Genomic DNA, 22,383 nt, shown 5'->3' with positions numbered 1-22,383 from the left:
CACCAAAGTGGAGATGCTGTAGAAACCTAATTACCAGATTATCGGCACATACAAGTTATACCAATTGTAACTCATGGTAGTGAGGGTGTGATGTTTCAGACAGTGGACTGAGCCTCTTGCAGTTGCCGAGTCAACCACAAACTTCTCTGTGTACTTAAGAGTTAAATGTTACCCCATCCTTCTGGACAACTAAATCTTGACCAATAATCCCAAATCCAATCTCTTCCAGAATAAAGAAACATTCCAAAATAAAGACGTTGCAGTGGCCTAGTCAAAGTCCAGAATTCTTCTCTAATTTAACTGTTATAAGAGCTGTGCTAAACCAATGAACAGTTCACTGATAATATTGTCCAGAAAGTATTAAAGTATTTATTTATGGTCGGATATGTTAAACAGTGAGGTGAAAAGGTTTTTTGTTTTTGGTAAACTACAGTTGGGACAAGAACAACATACACTATTGCAAAAGTAGGACTGATACCACTGTGTTTATTTATAGTTTATTCAAAAATGAGAGTTTGCCTTTACTTACACCATCAGTATTCATTTGCCAGTTAAATTAAGTTCCTACATTCTATTAAAGCATTTGAACCTGTGTTGTTAGCTAGGCTTTGAGAAAATTGCATTCTTCCTTTTAAAAAATAAAGCATGTTAGGGACATGGGAAATGCACAGTATTCCTACATGACATAGCTGTAATTGTGTGAACTTTTAGACTTTATATAGCCCTTTTATTTTATCACAGTGTTTCCTTGACATTTTAAGACAGGGCATCATGTATTGTTGACAGTATGTGCCTTTCAACCTGTGGAAATGTGCTGCAGGCTGGAGAATAAATAAATCTATTTTGAATAAATCCTTTTTCTGAATTCTGCTCATATTTAGGCATTTATTATTTACAGTATTTAAAGAAAATGTCTCAAAAATCTCCACAAAATAATGCAAATCATCATTGCCAAGCAATGTTCCCAACATAACTGATAATAAACGAGTGTAAACTTTCACATGATTGTTAAACGGTGCATGTTTGGGCCGTATTGCTTCAGTACGTCGCTTCACCATCCATGTTGTCGTCACTGTGGGCACCAAATTCTTCACCGTTGTCAAAGTAGCTTTCAATGTAATCATTATCCTGCAAAAGAATATATAAAGAATGTATGTTCTACTGTATTATGTAACACAAATCTGAACTTATTTCTCAGGTTATTTGTGAGCAAACCTCTTCAACATCCTCTTCATCCAATTCTTCCCCCTCAATTTCTTCCTCCTCCTCCTCCTCCCCTTTTTTCTTCACAGTCTCATCATCTGATTTTTCAGGGTTCCCATCATCTTTTTTGGCAAGTTCCTGAATAAATGTTTTATGGAAGTCATTTTCTAGCTCCATAAGACAAACATATAGACATTTACACACATATACAGTATTGCTGACTCATGTACAAAAGACGATTTGTCATGTCTATCAGGGCTGCTCAGCTAAATTTTGTAAAACGATCGGTCTTCCTAGATTTGGCATAATTCTGTTGATATAACTATTTCCAATTTGATGCACACCTTTAACTGTAAGATTTTAGAGCGGTGTATATTTCCTCAGTCTTTTTCAAAGTCCAGTGATTTGACTTGGTTAGGGTTAGGGTTATCAAGAGGACTCCTGATGTTGTTGAAGCATTGGAAGTACAAATCACACACTAGCTGTCCGTGTGTGTATTTCCGTCTTTTACTTTGCTTTGATGTAATCATATCAGGCTAGATAAGTAAAACATATTCATTTAAGATCAGTATGAAAAAGTGGAAAGTGTTGTACATTCAGTTTGTATGTAACACAGCAACTTTAAGCTCTTAAAAATGAATACTTACAACCAAGCACTCAGACATCTAGGCATAGTTCATAACACAGGTAAAGCTCCACAGCAGAACACAGAACTAATGTGTGAGGACAACCTACATCCAGTTTGTTCAGCACATCCGCTTTATCTTTCTGAGATGTCTTCACAATTTTCTTCTTTGGGTCTGTAATACAGAAGCGATTTGTCTTTAGTCTTATAGCCACATAAACAAATCTCATTGTGTGCATAGTGGCTTTAACATACCTGTTTTAACTCGAGGCTTTTTACGCTGGGGTCTCAGTTCTTTTGGAAAGAGGTTCCAGTCTACAACAACAACAAGATTACTGGCATTACAATTCATTTTTTTGCTTCCCTTCCTCTTCTAAATTTGCCCTGATATCATGACGTACCTGGAGTCCATTCCTCATCCTCAATCTGGCGTTGCTTCAGATATCTCTCTGTGTATTTCTCCACGTCTGTTTAACATAAAAGAAAGCAAGTTCTGCTTCAACGCCCTTCAGATCAGTGGGGATTCGTAGCCTCAGTGCTTCAGCACAAACCACTTGATGCTTGGCCACAATGATAATCAAAGTTTACAGAAAACAGAATGACAAGGCCAGTCACAAACAAAACTGGCTGTTACAAGCCTTCTTCTCAGACACTGCAATTATTGTTATTTTATAGTTTACTGAATGCAAAACATCAGAAAACACTTAGGACAAGTTATTCTTATGGGTCTACTGTATTTAGCTCGGTGCAGAAAAAAAAGGCTTGTACAGCCAGGCTAAGGAAACCATGTAAAAAAAATGCAATACGACCCTACCGCTCTAACTTGATATTCTTCATGATTATGCCTCTTTCCTTTTCCTAGATATGAGCCTGATTAAATGTCTCAGTTCTTAAAAGCTGCATTATCTCCCCCCACAGCAGCAGTCTTACAATATCAAGTATATTAGAAGTCAGGTTTCTAATGCACCACTCTCTTTCTCACCTGCTTTCCTGGACTGAATCTTGATGTTGTGTGGTAGCCTCTGCATTGTTCCCCTCATCTCCTGTTTTAAAGCCAGCATGTACTCTTCATCTTCGCCAGCTTTTAAGGGAACTGGTTTAAATTCAGTATTCTAAAGAAAAAGAGATTGTGTTATGAAGAGAAAAACAAATCCCCCGATGGATGTATTTGTTTGCCTGTAGTCAACACTTTGAAATACAATTATCTGTTAATTAGGGCCTGAGCACTTACCCGCCCGAGGCCCTATTGTATCTGTAGGAGATGTTCTCGTTCTTTTTCTCGTTTTTATTTTTCCGACGAAATCGGGGCCTTTTTGCCCCCCTAAACGTGCCCCAAAAGTCACCAAATTTTGCATGCAAGCCAGGCCTGGCGAAAAATTTGATATTTAATGGTTTGCATTAATGGCCTTGGCCTAATGGCTCAACAGCGCCCCCTAGAAAACTTCGTGCCTCAAGCCCCACAATGCGGTTTGACGTACATGCACGAAAATCGGTACACACCTGTAGCATGTCGCAACTTAAAGAAAAGTCTCTTGGCGCCATGGCCGAAACCCAACAGGAAGTCGACCATTTTGAATTAATCGTGTAATTTTGGCGAAATTTATGCCACTTCTTCGGCCGTTAATACGGCCCGAACCGTAACGTGCTTTGAGGTGTGTTATACATCAAAATGTGCGTCTCCATCCTGCGACACCATGCATTACTTTTCTCAGTCAAAAGCGTTACCGTGGCGACGCTACACGCCAATAAGCGCGCCCCCCCCTTCATCTGATTGGTCCATATTTGATAGTTCCAACTTTCTGCCATAACTTTTGAATGGTTTGACATTGACGACATTTGTCGTGGGTGGTGTCATCGGACTCGGTTTTGACTCCTTCACCTTAATTGGTGCAAATTAGCCCCGCCCCCTCTTCTGATTGGTCGATATTTGATAGTTCCTATTTTCTGCCATGTTTTTTTGAATGGTTTGATATAAAGAGTCATGGGTGGTGTCATAGGACTTAGTTTTGAGTCCCTGATCTTTATGGGTGAAAATTGCACGCGTGAGGGCCCGTTCATCGCTGCTTGCAGCTTTAATTGTATTTATTTCCCTGTGACTGGCAGGAGACCTGTCCAGGGTGTACGACTGGCATTCACTCAAATAGTGCTGGGACAGGCTACAGGAGATTCCCATGACCGTGAATGAGCCAGTTTGTTGGGTGGGTGAATGTTTCATTACCAATAGTAACCTTTTGGGATCTTACAATTTTATAAACTTTGATATTTTATCTGCCTCGTGTTCTCCTAACTATACATTTTCAACAAACTTACAAGACTTAAGAAATGCTGGTTTATTTTTTTTTTGGGAGTTGAAGTGGGGAGGGGTAGGGTGGTGGACTGAGGCCTTTCTTTTAAAACCATCTTCTTTATGATTTATTATTTTTTGCATTTTTCAGTCTGTGAAGCACTTTATGTTACATTCAAGTGGTCGAACTTTTCACACAAACATTGCTTTTTTAATTATTATTAAGCCTTTTAAACTTATCAATGAACAATGGAAGTTACGTTGGTAACTATGATTGTGAGTCCCTGGATAGCTGCAAGTCACACCGGGTACTCGGTATGTCCTTGGGACAAGAAGATCTTGTGAGAGTGGACATCATCTACTGCGCAGTATTTATAGCGGAACAGCAACGGTACGTGACTTTGTTTACATAAAAACTCAACCTGCACAGAGTGCAACAAGACATATCCACTTTGTTTATGCCCACTGGCGGTCAGGAGGGGAGGAAACACAACATCAATTCCAAAAATATTTGGAGACGTTTAGAATAAGAACAGAATATGATGATTAGCAAATCTCAAGAGCCACAATTTTATTCCAAGCAAAACACAGAAAACATCTAAAAGGTTTAATGTGAGACATTTTAACATTTCATTAAAACTATTAGCTCACTTTGAACTTTATGGCAGAGAAACATCTACTTTTGCTTACATTACAAACGTGGATGAAAAATCTGGGTGCTGCACTGGACTGCCTGCACTGCAGACGCCTCACCGATTAAAAACATTTGGCACATAATGATATGAGAAATTCAACAAGGAAGACCCAGGATTGTTGATCAGCCCAAATCCTCTCTTTTTTTTCATCAGATAGTATATTTCATCAGTTTAAACATTTGATATTTTCTTTGTTATACTGCAAATAAAATAAGGGTTTATGAGATTGCATTCTGTTTTATTTTCATTTTACTGTGCCTCAACTTTTTAAAAATTGGTGTTGTACTGCAGCCCTTTAAGCAGAACAGACTATATTTTTGTTTTAAGCACAGTAACATTTTCGTTTACATTAAATCTCTGCACGGGAAGCTAAGTATGGAGGATTTTTTTGTGCCAAAATTAAATAAATAAATACATCATTAATTAATTAAAATGGGAATTAAATGTATCATTAATTAATTAAATGTGTCATTAATTAATTAAAATTAGAATGAAATATGTCATTAATTAAAATACAATTCATTTTAAGTAAAAATATATATTTATTATTTCAGCATTTAATTAATTAATGACACATTTAATGAATGATTTCGTGTTGCGTGTGAATCATGAAATGTAAAACTGCATTTAATTAATTAATGACACATTTAATTAATGATTTTGTGTTGCTGAATCATGAAATGTAAATGTAAAACTGTCAGTTTCCCTCGTCAAACTCAGTGGGCGGATTCCAAACACCTCATTGGTTCCCCTGCACATCAAGTCAAGATGGGAAAGTGCAGAAATAACTCCAACGACTTCGAGCAGTTCCTCTGCTTTACACGCTACATGCTCGGGGTCAGCAGGTCCTGCTTCCACATACTCTGCAAGGTCGAAGATATCGCTCACCAACTCTCTACAAAGTTCACGAAAATCCTCCAAACTCACAGCTGTCATGTTTAGAAAGTCCAAAGCAGTGGATTCCACTAGATTCGCGTTAGCTTCGCCCACTGAGTTTGACGAGTGAAACTGACAGTTTTACATTTACATTTCATGATTCAGCAACACGAAATCATTAATTAAATGTGTCATTAATTAATTAAATGCAGTTTTACATTTCATGATTCACACGCAACACAAAATCATTAATTAAATGTGTAATTAATTAAATGCTGAAATAATAAATATATATTTTTACTTAAAATGAATTGTATTTTAATTAATTAATTACATATTTCATTCTAATTTTAAGTAATTAATGACACATTTAATTAATTAATGATATATTTAATTCCCATTTTAATTAATTAATGATGTATTTATTCATTTAATTTTGGCACAAAAAATCCTCCATAGCTAAGGTGTCAAATGCTCTAAAATGATTGTTGAATTTTAATTGCAAACCACTTTGCTTCCAAAATGTCAAGCAGGAATGTTCATACTCTTAATAGTACTGGTAGTAGGGGTGAATGGAAAATGAAGAACATCCTGGAATAATGGTTCTAAAAGCCTAAAGTGTGTAAGTAACTGCTGATGTGGAAATTCCAAGGATATGGCAGACACTTTAATACAAGGGATTACATCTGCTTGTAATGGGTGCATCCTTTAACGTGATCACAACTCTTCATGTATAACAAACATAATTCATCAAACATGTTAATCTTTTAATCTACACTTTTTACATCCCCAGAAGTCATTCAAATTACACCTGTATTTATGAAAAGTATGCACGCAAATGGTGCAGTTTGATGTTTGCATTTCAACCTTTAGGGAATATTTTTCACTTTATGAATTAATTAAGTTTATTCAATCATGACAACACAAAAACAACACAACACCAAAAAACCTTGTGCACAGCATTGACATTTCACACAAAACCAATAATCATGTGTTGAACAATGACTGAAAACGCATAGGCAGAAGCAAACTGCTTATAAAAGCCTATCCTATATTACCAACTTTCTTTTTTTGGCTACCAATCTCCAGAAAACCAAAGAGACAATAGAAAAAGCAAATAAACAACAGAAGAGCAGAGAAACAACAAAAGGCAAAGAAACAACAGAAGAGCAAAGAAACATTAACAGATAGTCAATCGCACTTATTCAAAAATAGCTTTACAAACCATTTTCTTAAAAACCAAAAGAGAATGACATGTTTTTAAATGTATGTTGGCATCATTCCAGAATTTAACTCCAGTAATCTCCTTTTCTCTCACCTCCTTTTCATACCTTTTTGTACAGTAAAATTGCAGACACCTCTAAGATTATACGGAGTCTCCTGAATTGAAAAAAAAAACAAACTCTGTATTGAGTCAAGGAGCATTTTTGATTTTGCTCTGAACATAATTTGCATGATTTTATAATAAAACAAATCATAAAATTTAATAACATGAAAATTTAGAAAAAGTGGCTCTGTGTGAGCGTAGTAATCAGCCTTATTGATGATACGTATGGCTCGTTTTTGCAGTTTTATTATTGACTTTAAGGTGGTTTTAAAGGTGGATACTTTACAGGTTCAAAAGTGAAATTGATCAACTGAAATGTGAGGTCATCGTGTATTCATCACTGCATTTCTGTGTGCCTGTTACTTACTGGAAACAGAGGAGTGGGCCCCACCCTGGCTTCTGGCATGCTCCCTCTGCCGATGCCCAGAGCATCGATGTTGAAGGTGAAGGAGGCCACCCCACGGCCCCTGCCCGCCATGGCAGCAGGACTGTCCTGTACCTGCAACACACAGCCAACATGTCCTCACTCAACTTTAAGCATGATTTATGGTTCTGCGTTAAATCGACGCAGAGCCTACGGCGTAAGTTACGCGGCGACGCGCACCGTACGTTGCGCGTCGCCGCGTACCCTACGCCGTAGGCTCTGCGTTGGCGTAACGCGGAACCATAAATCAGCCTTTACTGTCAAACACGTGCTGACACCACTGCAGCTTTTTTTTTTTGCGGTGATACAGAATTACTCGACAAAAAGATCAAGACAGATTTGGATAGCAACTAAATTTTAATACTCACTAGATCACTGTTAGTGAAATTCTCCTTATGTGGACATGTACAATCCTAAAGTCTAATCCCACAGATACACCGTGGCATTTAGCTCTCACTGAACCCCCATGTTTTACAGATTTACTCGTCCTTAACGTTCCAGCTGACCAGTTTTATCAGTCGTTCGGAGCGTTAAGTAACTCTTTAAATCACACCATCACAAAACAAAACCAGAAGCCTAATGGTGATGTGAGTTTGTTCGTACCGGCTTGGGAACGTGTGTAAGAAACTACAGTCACAGCTTGAGTAAATGTGACTCCGCAGACTCCGCCCCCTGCGTGACGTCAGGGGCGGGGCTTAAGTTCAGCCAATTGCAAGCTCGCAATTGGATGTCGTCTTTTGTTAGTTCGGCCAATGAGCACGCTCTGTTTCTTCAAGGGGCGTGTCGCAGGCCACCGTCACATGAGCTTCAATGAAAACACATATTTGACATATACAAAATATATATATATAATATACGTAGACGCACCATTGAGCGCTGCTGCGATACGTCAACGTCGCCGCCATATTGGATGTGGCAAGACTGCGCTGTAAACTAATACAAGTAAATGGACTTATTTTCATAAAGCGCCTTTCTACAAAGAAATTTACGTTTTACGTCTCATTTATTCATTCACACACGCACTAATATACTTGGGAAACAGTTAGGCACCAAATATAATATATTTAGTTTTCTCAGATGGCAAAAATAAGAACTTTATTGATCCCACATAGGAGTAATTCATGTTATATCAGCTATAGAGAACAAGGTAGTGCCGAAAAACATATATCCCTCCTCACAAAAATAAGAAAAATAGAGAAATATATTTTCTCATCAACAAAACATATTTAAAAATTTTCAAGTAATAAAATAACATATTTGAACAATTTTTCAGACAATAAAATAACATTTTGACCATTTTTCAGACAATAAAATAACTGAAAAATTGTTCAAATATGTTATTTTGTTACTTGAAAAATTTAAAATATGTTTAGTTGTTGTTTAGTTGTTTTGTTGATGTGTGATATAACATGAATTACTCATATGTGGGAACAAGGTAGTGCCGAAAAACAATACGGTATATAGAAACATATTTTTCATCAACAAAGCATATTTTACATATTTAAAATTTTTCAAGTAACAAAATAACATATTTGAACAATTTTTCAGTTATTTTATTGTCTGAAAAATGGTTCAAATGTTATTTTATTGTCTGAAAATGGTTCAAATGTTATTTTATTGTCTGAAATTGGTTCAAATATGTTATTTTATTAGTTGAAAAATTTAAAATATGTTTTGTTGATGAGAAAATATGTTTCTCTATTTTTGTTATTTTTGTGAGGGGGGTATTTATTGTTTTTCGGCACTACCTTGTTCTCTATAGCTGATATAACATGAATTACTCCTATGTGGGATCAATAAAGTTCTTATTTTTGCCATCTGAGAAAATTAATTATATCATATTTGGTGCCTAAACTGTTTCCCAAGTATATTAGTGCGCGTGTGAATGAATAAATGAGACATAAAACGTAACAAAATAACATTTTTGAACAATTTTTCAGATTTTTTCAGTTATTTTATTGTCTGAAAAATGTTCCAAATGTTATTTTATTGTCTGAAAAATGGTTCAAATATGTTATTTTATTAATTGAATTTTTTTAAATATGTTTTGTTGATGAGAAAATATGTTTCTCTATTTTTCTTATTTTTGTGAGGGGGAATATATATTGTTTTTCGGCACTACCTTGTTCTCTATAGCTGATATAACATGAATTACCCCTATATATGGGATCAATAAAGTTCTTATTTTTGCCATCTGAGAAAATGACATATATTATATGTGCCTAAACTGTTTCCCAAGTATATTAGTGCGCGTGTGAATGAATAAATGAGACGTAGAAAGGCGCTTTATGAAAATAAGTCAATTTACTTGTATTAGTTTACAGTGCAGTCCTGCCACATCCAATATGGCGGCGACGTTGACGTATCGCAGCAGCGCTCGATGGGGCGTCTACGTATATATGTCTATGCCTATGGCAATTGGATGTCGTCTTTTGTCAGTTCGGCCAATGAGCACGCTCTGTTTCTTCAAGGGGCGTGTCGCAGACCACCATCACATGAGTTTCAATGAAAACACACCACCTTTAAGGCTGATTTATGGTTCCGCGTTACATCAACGCAGAGCCTACGGCGTAGTGTACGCGGCGACGCGCACCCTACGCCGTACCCTACGTCGTAACCCTACGGCGTAGGCTCTGCGTCGATTCAAGGCGGACTCATAATCCAGGCTGTAGCTGCAAGGCTCGCTACACCTCCCCGGTGAATCACCTGACTGCAACAAGAGCCGGAGCTCACCTCGACAAGCGCATGTCCGGGGATGTCTGCAGCAGACTGGTACGCTCACAAGTCGCTCGGAGACGGACTGTTCTGGATCCAGGAGCGGTTCTACCAGTCCGACAACCGGGCCAACATCTGGCTCTTGCGCGGCACGCACCAGGACGTGGTGATCGACACGGGGCTGGGCTTGAGGAGCCTGCCCGACTACATCGACTCCCAGGGGCTGCTGGGCAAAGACCCGCAGAGGAAGAACCCGCTGCTGGCCGTGGCCACCCACGCCCACTTCGACCATGCGGGGGGGCTGCACCAGTTCCAGCAGGTGGGGGTGCACAGCGCCGAGGTGGACGCCCTGGCCAACGGGGACAACTACGAGACCGTCACCTGGCTCAGCGACAGGGAGATCGCAGAGGCTCCCAGTCCGGGGTGGAGAGCCAGGCAGTACCGAGTGAAGCCCGTGCAGCCCACCCACATCCTGCAGGAGGGTAGGAGGACTGCACACACTGCAGATGTGATGGATCTGTGTTAGCAGGAGTCGAGTTGTAAATAAAAAAAAAAATCAGGGGGGGTGGTGGATTTTATAGTATGGGGACAGATAATTTGTGCTGATTACAAATAATATAATATATTACAAACATGGGTGCAGATCCCGGGGGGGACGGGGCGGACATGTCCCCCCCCCAATTTCTGAAAAACATGAATTGTCCCCCCCAATAAAAATACCCTAAATTATTCCAAATGAACAAATGTATTTTCAGACTTAAAGGTTGAACATGTAGAATATTTATTAAAAATATATTTCTAAAAAAAAAAAACTTCCACGGTGCGTTTTGAGGTGTACAGAATGAAAGCAATGGGTCCTTTTTTTTTTTTTAGAATTGTTTACCACCATAACTGTGTTAAAACATGATCAGTTAGTTTTAGGGGTGGGTATTGGGAAGGACCTCACGATACGATACGCATCACGATACTTGAGCCACGATACGATACAAATTGCGATATCCCGATTATGCGATATATCGCGATATTCTACATAGTTCACCGAAAAATTTAAAAATGCATTACACATCTTAAAATCCAAGTTGTATATGTACATCAGATGATAGTGATAATGCATTGGACAGACTGAGTCAAAACAACTTAATTCAAACTTTCCATTTTAATTATGCAACATATTTGCATGAAAAAACACACTGAAACACAATGAAAAGTGCAGTGTGTGCATTATTCTTAGATACAAAATACTCAAAATAAAATGCAGTGTCTCACCCACACTGAAATTGAAATCACAAAAATACAGTACAGCTACTTGCCACTGACTTAAAATGACAAAAATAAAATGCAGTGTCTCACCCACACTGAAATCACAAAATAAAGTGCAGCTAGGTGTGGGCAAAAATATTGATACAGCAATATATCGCGATACATACATTGAATATCGATATCGTATCGGGAGACTATGTATCGCGATATATTGCCGTATCAATATTTTTGCCCACCCCTAGTTAGTTTAAACAACTTGTTTAGGGCTCCATATTTCATCCATATATCAATTGATCGTGCATAAAGTAGTCCCATAGGATAAAAGGAAGATGGTGAGAAGAATTTGAGATGAGTAGACACTACATGCCCAAAACCCTTAAAATTATGGTTTATGAATTTAACAGTTAAGTAAGCAGTGACACACACTGTTGGCTGTTTAGGACAAATAAACAAGAAAGGTAAGCACAATAAATGATTCCCTGTGCAGTATCCTTCGGCAAGCCTTTACCAATTTAGGGCATGGTATGCGTTGCATATTGGCAAAAAATTAAAAATTAAAATCACGTTGGTCCCCCCCCCAATCCTGACATTGGATCTGCACCCCTGATTACAAATAATAGCACTGACCAAAACACCTGCAGAAATACTGCTGGAATGACATAGCAGCAGTTAAATGCAGCCTTCTGTAAGCTTTAAATATCCACTGGGCTTACATCAAATACATCAAAACACAACAATAAAAAACTGTTTTCTGAACTTATCAATATGCCTCTGTCCTTCACAGGATAAGTAAAATGGATCACTGCAAAAACTCAAAATCTTAACAAGAATATTTGTCTTATTTCGAGTTAAAATGTCTCATTTTAGTAAAAAAAAATCTCATTACACTTAAAACAAGACTCATCACTGGAAAAAACAACAATTTTCACCTGTTTCAAGTAGATTTTCACTTAAAATAAGTAGAAAAATCTGCCAGTGGAACAAGATGTTTTTTGCTTGTAATGAGAAGATAAATCTTGTCCCACTGGCAGATTTTTCTACTTATTTCAAGTGAAAATTTACTTGAAACAGGTGAAAATTGTCAAATAAGTTATTTTCTGGTGATGACTCTAATGTTGAAATAGAAGGGGGGATGGCAGTTTTACAGGGGGGATGATTTTGACCGTTTTTATTTCAGGGGGGATGTCATCCCCCCTCATCCCCCCTCATCCCCCCTCATCCCCCCTCAACTCTAGTACTGTGTATTAGTCCATGGGCCAGAGCCCAACATTTCACTGGTCAGTACCACTCAAGGTGACAAAACTTACTTATGATTTTTGAAAAGATCCATGTCTGTAGATGATATTTTGGTATGATAACCCTTCCTGAGTGGCAGCTGTATCATAGTTATCAGCTCATGAAGTTACCCACCCCTTCAGAAAATTACATTTTAGATGCTGGTGCATGTCCTGGTTTAGACTCATGTACAGGATATCTGTCAGTGTTTCACAATGTTGTCTTTGGTGTCAAACGAGCCATGATACGTATCATCAATAAGGCTGATTACTACGCTCACACAGAGCCACTTTTTCTAAATTCTCATGTTATTAAATTTTATGATTTGTTTTATTATAAAATCATGCAAATTATGTTCAGAGCAAAATCAAAAATGCTCCCTGACTCAATACAGAGGTTTTTTTTTTTTTTTTTCAATTCAGTATACTCCGTATAATCTTATTATCTATTTTACTGTACAAAAAGCTAAAAAAGGTATGAAAAGGAGATGTGTCTCCATTACTGGAGTTAAATTCTGGAATGATGCCAACATACATTTAAAAACATGTCATTCTCTTTTGGTTTTTAAGAAAATGGTTTGTAAAGCTATTTTTGAAGCTTATAAGTGCGATTGACTATCTGTTAATGTTACTTTCTATTGTCTCTTTGCTTTTCTGGAGGTCAGTAGCCAAAAAAAAAAGTTGGTAATATAGGATAGGCTTTTACAAGACATTTGCTTCTGCCTATGCCTTTTCAGTCATTGTTCAACACATGATTATTGGTTTTGTGTGAAATGTTAATGCTGTGCACAATGTTTTTTGGTGTTGTGTTGTTCTTGTGTTGTCATGATTGAATAAACTTCATTCATTCATTCATTTTAAAGGGGACCTTTTGAAGCATTCATTCAAGCCTAAGATGTGATACATTTCCTGAATCCTTATGGTCCTGTGAGTATTCCAGTTTTTGTATTTTGTGTCTCTGTTGTTCTTAGATGACACAGGGCTAAAAGATAGTATATAATTTAGGAGAAAAATGTGTGTTGTTTATAGTTTAAAGAGCTGCAGTGACCTCTATATTGGTCAGAAAGATTCACATCTTAGCTTGAATGAATGCTTAAAAGTTCCCCTTTAAAATGACACCAAACATATTGAGAAACACTGACAGATATCCTGTACATGAGTCTAAACCAGGATATGCACCAGCATCTAAAATGTAATTTTCTGAAGGGGGTGGGTAACTTCATGAGCTGATAACTATGATAAAGCTGCCACTCAGGAAGGGTTATCATACCAGAATATAATCTACAGACATGGATCTTTTCAAAAATGATAAGCAGGTTTTGTCACCTTGAGTGGTGCTGATATCTGGTCTGGCCCATGGACTATATATCATGTATGGTGGGGGTGTAGTAGAGCTCTGGTGTGAAACCAGGTCGTATCGGACAAATGCACTTATCCAAGGAGAGGGATCATGTTCAGTCCTCTGACAGGTTTTATTGCTGGAGTGTGCATATTATACACTGCACCGACTCATTTCGATGCACTGTGAAATTGGCAGTGCAGCTTCCCATTCCTTCCGGGAAAAACCTCTCGCTAAAATGATCCAGACATATTCTCTACAGAGGCATTTTACCCCTGCAGCTTACAATCTTAACACATCCTAACACATTTTCATCAGTCTAATTCAGTTTACTTACTAACTAATTGGACAATTTAAAATATTAAATATAAATAAAATAATAGCGTTTTCATTGGTAGCTATTTTGATTCTTCATCTCCTGAGCTGTTCTATTTTTAGACCCAGTTGCTCATGACTTTCAAGTAAGAAAGAGGAGAATGCAACGTGGTCACACACCTACTGAAAGCATCCCACAAAGACAAATATGTCTTGAGCAATACTTGCCTGGAAGCATACATGCTCACGGTACTTCTTGCAATATCAGTGCATTAGGTGGCTTTGTAGGTGTAGCAAATTGCTGCTTTGGTAAGTGTTGCCTCAATATTTGATCACAGGGGTTGGAATTAGGCTGTGCGGCCCTGGACTTTGGTCCAAATTTAATCAACTAATATACTTGTTCTGCTGTGTCAGCTGCTGTTACAGTTGGACTATCCCAGTGCTTTGTGTGCCAGCTTGTCTTGTTGTTACACCTTACAATTCATACCTGGTCTGGATCTCATCACTGCCATTCTGAATGTTCCACACAAAACAGTGACGTTAGGATACGTGTTCACACGCTGTGATTCCTACCAGCCACTTAATGAGGGGCATTTAGTTTATATTTTAGACTAGGAATGTATTGTTTACTTTGGTTTGAATACAAATTATATAATTTTTGTGTCTCAATGAGCATTATACCATCTCACTCAACTTTTCTTTGTATAGGTGACGTCATAAATCTGGGCAACAGGCAGCTGACGGTGCTTCACATGCCAGGTCACTCTCGTGGAAGCATTTGCCTCCATGACCGTGACAATAAGTTGCTTTTCAGTGGAGATGTTGTGTACGACGGTGCGATGATCGACTGGCTGCCATATAGCCGGGTCAGTGATTACATCAGCAGCTGTGAGCGCGTGGTGGGGCTCGTGGACAGCGAGCAGGTAACTCATACTCTTTTTTTTTTTTTTTTTTTTTTTTTTAGATCAGTTGGTCTCAGATGACACGAGACACCAAATATTGTGGTTTGAAATATTTTTGTTACACATTTTTTTTATTTAAACTAAAAAATATTCATCATATGTACATTTAAATGACTTAAGGTGAATACTGCTTCTGGTTTACCAAATAAGACAGTCCACATTCACTTGGAGAAATGTTTGCTTTGTGTTCAAACACGTGTCTTTGCATGCTTTTAAATGCTGAATCACTGTCAAATCCAACAGGTTGACCAAGTCCTCCCAGGGCACTACAACACGTTTGGTGCAAAGCGGCTCCATCGTCTGGCGTCCACGTACATCAGCAGAGCTGGAACGTGCCCTGCAAAGTTCTCCACGCTTGCTTGGAGAACGGTGGCTGGGTTTGCACTGCGGGCGTCTAATCCACGCTGTGCCTGCTAATCAGAGCTGATCACGGAGCCGAAAGAAGCAAAAGCGCACACACATGGAGAAAAAACAGAATGAATAGTTTTAATATAGAGGACCTAAAATAATGGATGGAGTGGAAATACCCTTCCACCATCTCTAACTAGATCTAATGCTCTTTATTCACTTATGTATTCCAGCAAATTCATGTAATTGCCAAACTTGCCCAGGATTGGGTTACATAAGTCAATAATTAGCTACATATAAAGCATACAGTATAAAGTATTTACAATTATGTTATGTATTGATGAATATGTGTATGTTTCTCTTTATGGTTAAATGTATGGTTGTTTTTTTTATATTTATTTTAAGCAGATATTGAACAACAATAGCACAAAAATGGTACAACTGTGCACTACAAACAGAACAGGGAGCTTTGGCTTCTCCTCTAAGGTACTTCCAATAATATGGCCATAGCTTTTCTCTATGCATATAACAATGCTCAGTGAAGACCCAGTGTGGACTACCTCCTGCGTTTGTAATTGTGCTTTGTACTATTGAATAAATAATCAACTGCTTTGCTATCTAAACACGGACAATAAAGTCTTTGTTAAGCCAGACTTTCTCGATTCTTCCACTGCACAAGCTGCAGTTTGTAAATGATGCAAAGAATCCGATCCATCACGTGTTCAACGATTTCCAGTACTGAAAAGACTTTACTGATGTGACTGCTAACTCTCACACTTCAAAAGCTACTTTTGGTAGAGAAAAGGACTTGAGTTTATAAAAATTTTACTGCATGGAATTAACAGTGTTTTAGCCTGTTGTTCCATGATAAATAGAGTGGGGCAAAAAAGTATTTAGTCAGACACCAGTTGTGCAAGTTGTCCCACTTAAAAAGATGAGAGAGGCTCTCTGCAGGTCCTTCACTAGGTCCCCCATGTGGTTCTGGGATTTTTACTCACCGTTCTTGTGATCATTTTTACCCTACGGGGTGAGATCTTGCGTGGAGCCCCAGATCAAGGCAGAATTTTGTTTCTCACGTCCTTTGACAGCTCTTTGGTCTTGGCCATAGTGGAGTTTGGAGTGTGACTTTGAGGTTGTGGACAGGTGTATTTTATTCTGATAACCAGTTAAAACAGGTGCCATTAATACAGGTGTCAAGTGGAGGACAGAGGAGCCTCTTAAAGAAGAAGTTACAGGTCTGTGAAAGCCAGAAATCTTGCTTGTTAGTAGGTGACCAAATACTTATTTTGCCCAGGAATTTACCAATTAATTCAGTAAAAACCCTACAATTTGATTTCCTGGATTCTTTCCTTCCATTCTGTCTCATAGTTGAAATGTACCTATGATGAAAATTGCAGGCCTCTCTCATCTTTTTAAGTGGGAGAACTTGCACAATTGGTGGCTGACTAAATACTTGTTTGCCCCACTGTATATTCACAGGAGATGGTATTTTATGTAGACATGACAGAAAACAAATGGGAAAGAAATAGGACGGTTGCAATTGATAAAACATTTATTATTATTATTATTATTATTAACATATTATTTACGAGATTTGCACATTTTCTTATTTCAGGATGGATGTACACAAAGCCTGCGAACAAGAGAGACTTGCAAGGTTATAACATTCAATGGTATTTATTACTAACATCTGCACATTGTTAATATTGTGATAATGACATCAGTACAGCTGCATTTATAAAATCATAGTAACAAAAGACAACGAGGTTTATCTGTTAACTTGTAAAAATGAGTTTACAATAACAAATGCCATCTTCACACATTTGACATAGCAAAAAATGGCTGCTTGAGTTCTGAGTCCCAGGAGGGCCACGATAAGCAACAGAAATGGAAAAGGGGAGTCATTACCACTTTTACAAGGAACACTGACCGTCATGATGAGCTTTGTTCCTCGTCATCAAAAGTAAATGCTGTAAGCTGTCTAATCTGCAATTGCTATATTAATTAAAAAAAGGGAAAAATTAATTATTTCCTCTCTGCTTTTTCAGTCATCAGACTAATGATTTTTCAATGATACAGCCACCATAAAATAATGTCTAGCTGTGCTTCATAATAAGAGTGATGGACTGGAAAAGCCTACAAAACTGCAGTATGGCAGAATTTCAAGTATGGCTTGGGTTTTCATAACAGCTTAAGTTTTGCCTGATGGCAGTATTGTACGCAAGGATTTATTACTCGATTCTCATGAAGATGTGCAGATAATCATGTAAAGGTAAAGACCTGAAGACAGTTTTTTACCCTGAAGAGATCACAGTCTGTCAGTACAGTAAGTATGAGCGCTTGCATTAGGCTAAGTTTTCACCAGGTTCACTGTTGAAGTTACCTCAAGTAGTTAAACACTTAAATTGCAAATCGTATCATGCATAAAACAAAATGGTGCATAGTTGTTTCAAGAGACTCACGAAGATCATGGGTTTTGTAAATAATTACTGTAGGTCAGTACACTGAAGCAGGTATCAAAATACAGGCAACAAACATCCACCCTTCCCTCTCCATGTAGCAGCAGTTCCTAACGTATGAAGACTCTTCACCCATTTGCTCATCTCGCCGGACGATTATGCTTCCAAACCTTTATAACGTAACAGGTTATGTCCAGCGAAAATAGAGCTGGTGCACTGAAAGCCATCACAGCAAAACAATGTAGAAGTGGTCAGCAAGGCTGACGTAGAAGGGAAAGCTAAACCTTCTCCGGTTTCATAATTGGATTTAAGACAGAGACAGGAGAACATGTGTGGTGTGAATTCAAACAGGTATTCAGCCATTCATTTCTCCCAAACAGCACAATCATCATCTCTTAAAGAACAATTTATTTCCCATCTTTTTTTTGTTGTGACAGCCCAGCAACTCCTGCAGTGATTGTCACTCACCTGTTGTGTAGAAACACATTCCAGTTTGACCCAGGAGGGTCCTCCTTAATCTACTCTCCATCAAAGGAGGTGCTAGCAGCAGTCTCCTTACGCATGTGCATGTGGCCAAGCAGTTCCTCTGAGTTTAGTTCAGGTGTTAAGCCAGTTAAACCCCGGTTTAATGCAAATTGTTGCCTTTAAAAAGACATATAATGTCAGCCTGGGAACAAGTTCATACCTGACTTTGTAGCCAGTTACGAGGATCAAGTCTGGCTCTGATGTTCCTTAGGCTGCGTCGAGCCGGGGAGGGCCTGGAGAAAGGAACTCCCTCGGACGACTCAGGGCTGTGGCTGCCCTCACTGTTGCTGGAGCTGTTGCTCGAGGTGGAACTGGAGCAGGAGAGTGTGGTCTGTGTGCTGCGTTGTGACTGAGGTGAACGGGAGGAAACGGGGAGGGGAGCGAGTAGCGATGAAGGGGGTGGCTGGCAGGCGCACTGAAAGGTCCCTTTTCCACCGTACCCCCTTCCTCGTAGGGTGCTGAGCTTAGCGTCCAGTGACAGAGTGCGTGGCCTCAGACGGGAGGGGGAAGATGATGAAAGAGAGAAGTTTGAGGAAGGCTCAGGCCAGCCTTGGTGGTGAGAGCAGGGGCTGGTGCTACAGTGGCTGTCGCTGTCTGACGTCAGACTTGCGTCCGAGGACAGCAGACCCGGCTGTGGGCAGCGGTGGGCGCTCATGGGGCTCCTGGACACTCGATGAGGAGTACAGGGACTGAGGCCAGACAGCCGAGAAGAACACTGGCGGGGGAAACCAGAGCCTTTTGTACTGTCCTCCTCAAACACAGACATCCAGGTTGGAGAGGTTCCCAGCTGGCTGCGGAGCTCCAGCTCCCGCATCCTCCGGGCCAAGATGTCTGACACACTGCTGCTGAGGTCATCAGATGATTCAATAACTGCAGATGAAAAGCAACAAAACCCATGACTGCACAGCTGAAGAAATGACATTTCTAAAGCACTTTGGCTTTATTTATTTCTTAACCTTCGTCTGTTGTTAGGGTCGCCACCGACCCGTTCTTAGGTTTTAAATTCATAAAACTACCACAAAAATGCGTTTATTGCATCAAGGCTTTTTGACTTTGTCAGGAACCTTTATTTCAACAAAATAATATCCAACATTTTTTTTTCACTAAATTATAAAATGCTCTGGTTGAAATTGTTACCTTTTACTTTTTTTCCATTTCTTTGAAGTAAATGGGTCGAAATTTACCCATAACACCATAGATGTTACTATAGTTAATAATATTAAAATGAAAAAATAACTGAAACAAATTTATTTAAGATATGTGTTCTAATACCTCTCCGTAATAGCCAGATAACACAACAACCTTTTATTTATTCATATGATTCTCTTGAGGCTCATTTTACCAGTTTTTAAAATTGAAATAAAGGGCTATACTGACAAAAAAAGGCCCAGAGTCCCATACCAAAAATATTAAAACCAATATTTTCATGGATAAGGAAGCCTAACAATGTAACCAAGAGATGAGAAACAAATTGGATGATGGATAATTGTTTTTAGTGTATTTTAGAGATAATTTAAAACACGGGTCAAAACCGACCCGTTAACATAGGAGATGGTAACAGAAAGCTAACACCAGACAAAGGTTAAGGAATTAAGTTTGACATTTTGAATACTGATAAGTCTTGTAATGTCTTGCAGCATTAGCCCGTCAATCTGAAGCGGAGCTGTACTCCGCTATCATTCGATCCAATCACATGGGACTGAAACACCTTTATCAATACAGACTTTTACGAAGCCGTACACCTGCTACTTCACCTGTCGTTGTAATAGGACGAGAGCAGAGCACGAATCTCAGCAGACACAGCGTTATCCTGAAGCAGAAGACCCTCACAGGAGGGTGTGGCAAGAGGGGCTGCCAACGAGTGTTAGGTAATCCCAGAGCAAGGTCGGCAAGAGAGAAGGGGGCAGAGTGGAGAGGAAGCGTGCAACGCATGGAGTTCAGGTTTTGTAAATTGGAGGTCATGGGAAAAATCAATATGGAGTATTGAGGGAAAAAAAAAAAAGATTTACTCAAACATGAAGAAAATCAAACCATAAAAATTAACAATGAAAGTTGAAAAAGTAGAGTGTGAAATAAAATATTAAAATATTATCCCACAAGAGAATAAGGAGGGGCAGAAAAGAAAATGCAAAAAAAAAAAAACCCAAACAAAGACAACAATGAATTCGGGACACACAAGGAAAATTGAAAAGGACAAAGAGAAACAGAAAACAGAAAGTGAGTCATAGCATCAGAAATAAGACCCCTTTCATCTACAGTACACAGCAGTAAGGCAGAGTGTGAGTTCCAGACATTTTAGAGGAAAATGTAAATATGACAGCATCTGTCATGCACATGCACCCCAAGAGTTAAAAATACATGGAAACACATGCACTGCAGGCACAATATTTTCTTTCCCCTGTTGTATTGCTCTGATATAGTTGAAACTAACCAGATATGCTTTTGATGGTACACCCACACTACACAGTCAGGTGGAAGACTTACCCATTTCATGGTAAAGAGAACCCTGTTTTGGTGTGACAGGAGTCGGTTTCCTTGGCGACGGAAGCTGTATTTTCATTAAGTCATCACAGCATTGTCTCCATTTGCCTGTAAAATGGAACAAGCTGTTACTTACAATGAACATATTAGCATGTAGAAATACAAAACAGCATACTACATGCATTTAAAAGTTATTTAAGTACAACCAAATAAAAAGGTGTGGATGTATTGAGTGGGTCTAAATCAGGGGTAGGCAACCAAAAATGTTGAAAGAGCCATATTGGACCAAAAACACAAAAAACAAATATATCTGGAGCCGCAAAAAATGAAAAGTCTTGTATAAGCCTGAGAATGAAGGCAACACATGCTGCATGTTAATATTAGTTAATATTAATTAGTTAATATTAGTTATTACTGGGGGAAGATTTTTTTTTTCTTTATGCACTTCGAGAAAAAAGTCGAAATGTCGAGAAAAAAGTCGAAATTTTGACAAAAAAGTAAAAATGTCAAGATTAATGTTGAAGTACAATCTTGAGAAAAAAGTCGAAATGTCGAGAAAAAAGTTGAAATGTTGAGATTAAAAAGGAAAGGAAAAAGGAAGAAAAAAAGAGAAAAAAGGAAAAAAGGACGAAAAAAAGGAAAAAAAGACGAAATAAAGGAAAAAAGAAGAAAAAAAAGAAAAAAGAAAAAAAAGAAGAAAACAGAGAAAAAAGGAAAAAAATTGAAAAAAGGAGAAAAAAAGAAAAAAGAAGGAAAAAAGGAAAAAAGAAAAAAAAGGTCAAATATTTTTGAAAAAGCTCCAGGGAGCCACTAGGGCGGCGCTAAAGAGCCGCATGCGGCTCTAGAGCCGCGGGTTGCCGACCCCTGGTCTAAATTAAAGCTCTTACTCATGTCATAGAAATGCTGCCAAAACGCCTCCATCCATCGGTGCGTGTCCTCCCGGCTTTCTGTGGTCAGGGTGTGTGTGACCTCCTCCCCTCCATACTGGTTACTGATACATATATTCTGAACTTTACTGTGAGGGTCTTTCTCTGCACGTATTCTGGTCTCCTGAAACAAAGGGACAAGAGCGAACACTTGGTATTTTGTGTCAAATGATTACAACTGTCTGGAATAAATGCCTGAGCTCCTGCATGAACAACATTATGTACTGCTACAACTTATCATTACGGCAATGGTAATTGTAAGTCCCCACTGAAAATAAGCCCTCATTAATAAAGCTACCAATTAGTCCTCTTCCAAGCCATTTCCCTTCAGCAATTATCCAACAA

General features: G+C 38.6%; 3 protein-coding genes across 10 annotated transcripts in view; 1 reads left to right on the top strand and 2 right to left on the bottom strand.

Moving 5' to 3' along the window:
* Positions 1-348: 348 nt before the first annotated feature.
* On the bottom strand, positions 349-10,526 carry polr3g (polymerase (RNA) III (DNA directed) polypeptide G). 3 transcript variants are annotated; one of them, XM_061728947.1, is made up of 8 exons: positions 8,038-8,088; positions 7,378-7,509; positions 2,811-2,940; positions 2,230-2,295; positions 2,084-2,143; positions 1,939-2,003; positions 1,216-1,341; positions 349-1,128 (listed from the first exon to the last, which is right to left on the bottom strand). In XM_061728947.1, the coding sequence occupies exons 2-8, from the start codon at positions 7,486-7,488 to the stop codon at positions 1,039-1,041; spliced, it is 648 nt and encodes a 215-aa protein (XP_061584931.1). In that variant the 5' UTR covers positions 7,489-7,509; positions 8,038-8,088; the 3' UTR covers positions 349-1,038. The 3 variants fall into 3 exon arrangements, with proteins under 3 accessions (XP_061584931.1, XP_061584930.1, XP_061584929.1); XM_061728946.1 differs by lacking the exon at positions 8,038-8,088 and adding an exon at positions 10,168-10,526 and having other exon boundaries at positions 350-1,128; XM_061728945.1 differs by having other exon boundaries at positions 351-1,128; positions 7,803-8,061.
* mblac2 (metallo-beta-lactamase domain containing 2) lies at positions 10,062-16,294 on the top strand. The gene is made up of 3 exons (XM_061728944.1): positions 10,062-10,631; positions 15,046-15,260; positions 15,543-16,294. Exons 1-3 carry the CDS (start codon positions 10,190-10,192, stop codon positions 15,714-15,716), a joined length of 831 nt encoding a protein of 276 aa, XP_061584928.1. The 5' UTR covers positions 10,062-10,189; the 3' UTR covers positions 15,717-16,294.
* Positions 16,295-17,186: 892 nt separating this feature from the next.
* Positions 17,187-22,383, bottom strand: part of rtkna (rhotekin a) — a 60,121-nt gene continuing 54,924 nt past the window's right edge. For 4 of the 6 annotated variants that reach the window (XM_061728961.1, XM_061728963.1, XM_061728964.1 and 1 more), the window contains exons 9-11: positions 22,000-22,162; positions 21,116-21,220; positions 17,187-19,501 (exon numbers count right to left, since the gene is read on the bottom strand). In XM_061728961.1, the coding sequence (XP_061584945.1) occupies positions 18,786-19,501; positions 21,116-21,220; positions 22,000-22,162 (984 nt within the window). In that variant the 3' untranslated portion in view covers positions 17,187-18,785. Of the gene's footprint in view, positions 19,502-20,385; positions 20,483-21,115; positions 21,221-21,999; positions 22,163-22,383 lie in introns of all 6 variants that reach the window. The other 2 variants (XM_061728966.1, XM_061728962.1) reach the window with 2 other exon arrangements.

The sequence above is a fragment of the Cololabis saira genome, chromosome 9 (assembly GCF_033807715.1).
Source record: "Cololabis saira isolate AMF1-May2022 chromosome 9, fColSai1.1, whole genome shotgun sequence".
Classification (NCBI taxonomy): domain Eukaryota; kingdom Metazoa; phylum Chordata; class Actinopteri; order Beloniformes; family Belonidae; genus Cololabis; species Cololabis saira.
The sequence above is the reverse complement of the archived record's forward strand: the minus strand, read 5'-3'. Positions and strand labels throughout refer to the sequence as shown.

Excerpts from the sequence above, each read along its gene's own strand:
- mblac2 (XM_061728944.1), top strand. The coding sequence starts at position 10,190 with ATGTCTGCAGCAGACTGGTACGCTCACAAGTCGCTCGGAGACGGACTG. Across the intron at positions 10,632-15,045 it reads CACCCACATCCTGCAGGAGG|GTGACGTCATAAATCTGGGC; the intron begins GTAGGAGGACTG and ends TTCTTTGTATAG. Across the intron at positions 15,261-15,542 it reads GGCTCGTGGACAGCGAGCAG|GTTGACCAAGTCCTCCCAGG; the intron begins GTAACTCATACT and ends CAAATCCAACAG.
- polr3g (XM_061728946.1), bottom strand. The coding sequence starts at position 7,488 with ATGGCGGGCAGGGGCCGTGGGGTGGCCTCCTTCACCTTCAACATCGAT. Across the intron at positions 2,296-2,810 it reads GATTCAGTCCAGGAAAGCAG|ACGTGGAGAAATACACAGAG; the intron begins GTGAGAAAGAGA and ends TATGTTAAACAG. Across the intron at positions 1,342-1,938 it reads ATGTGCTGAACAAACTGGAT|GAACTTGCCAAAAAAGATGA; the intron begins GTAGGTTGTCCT and ends ACATTTATTCAG.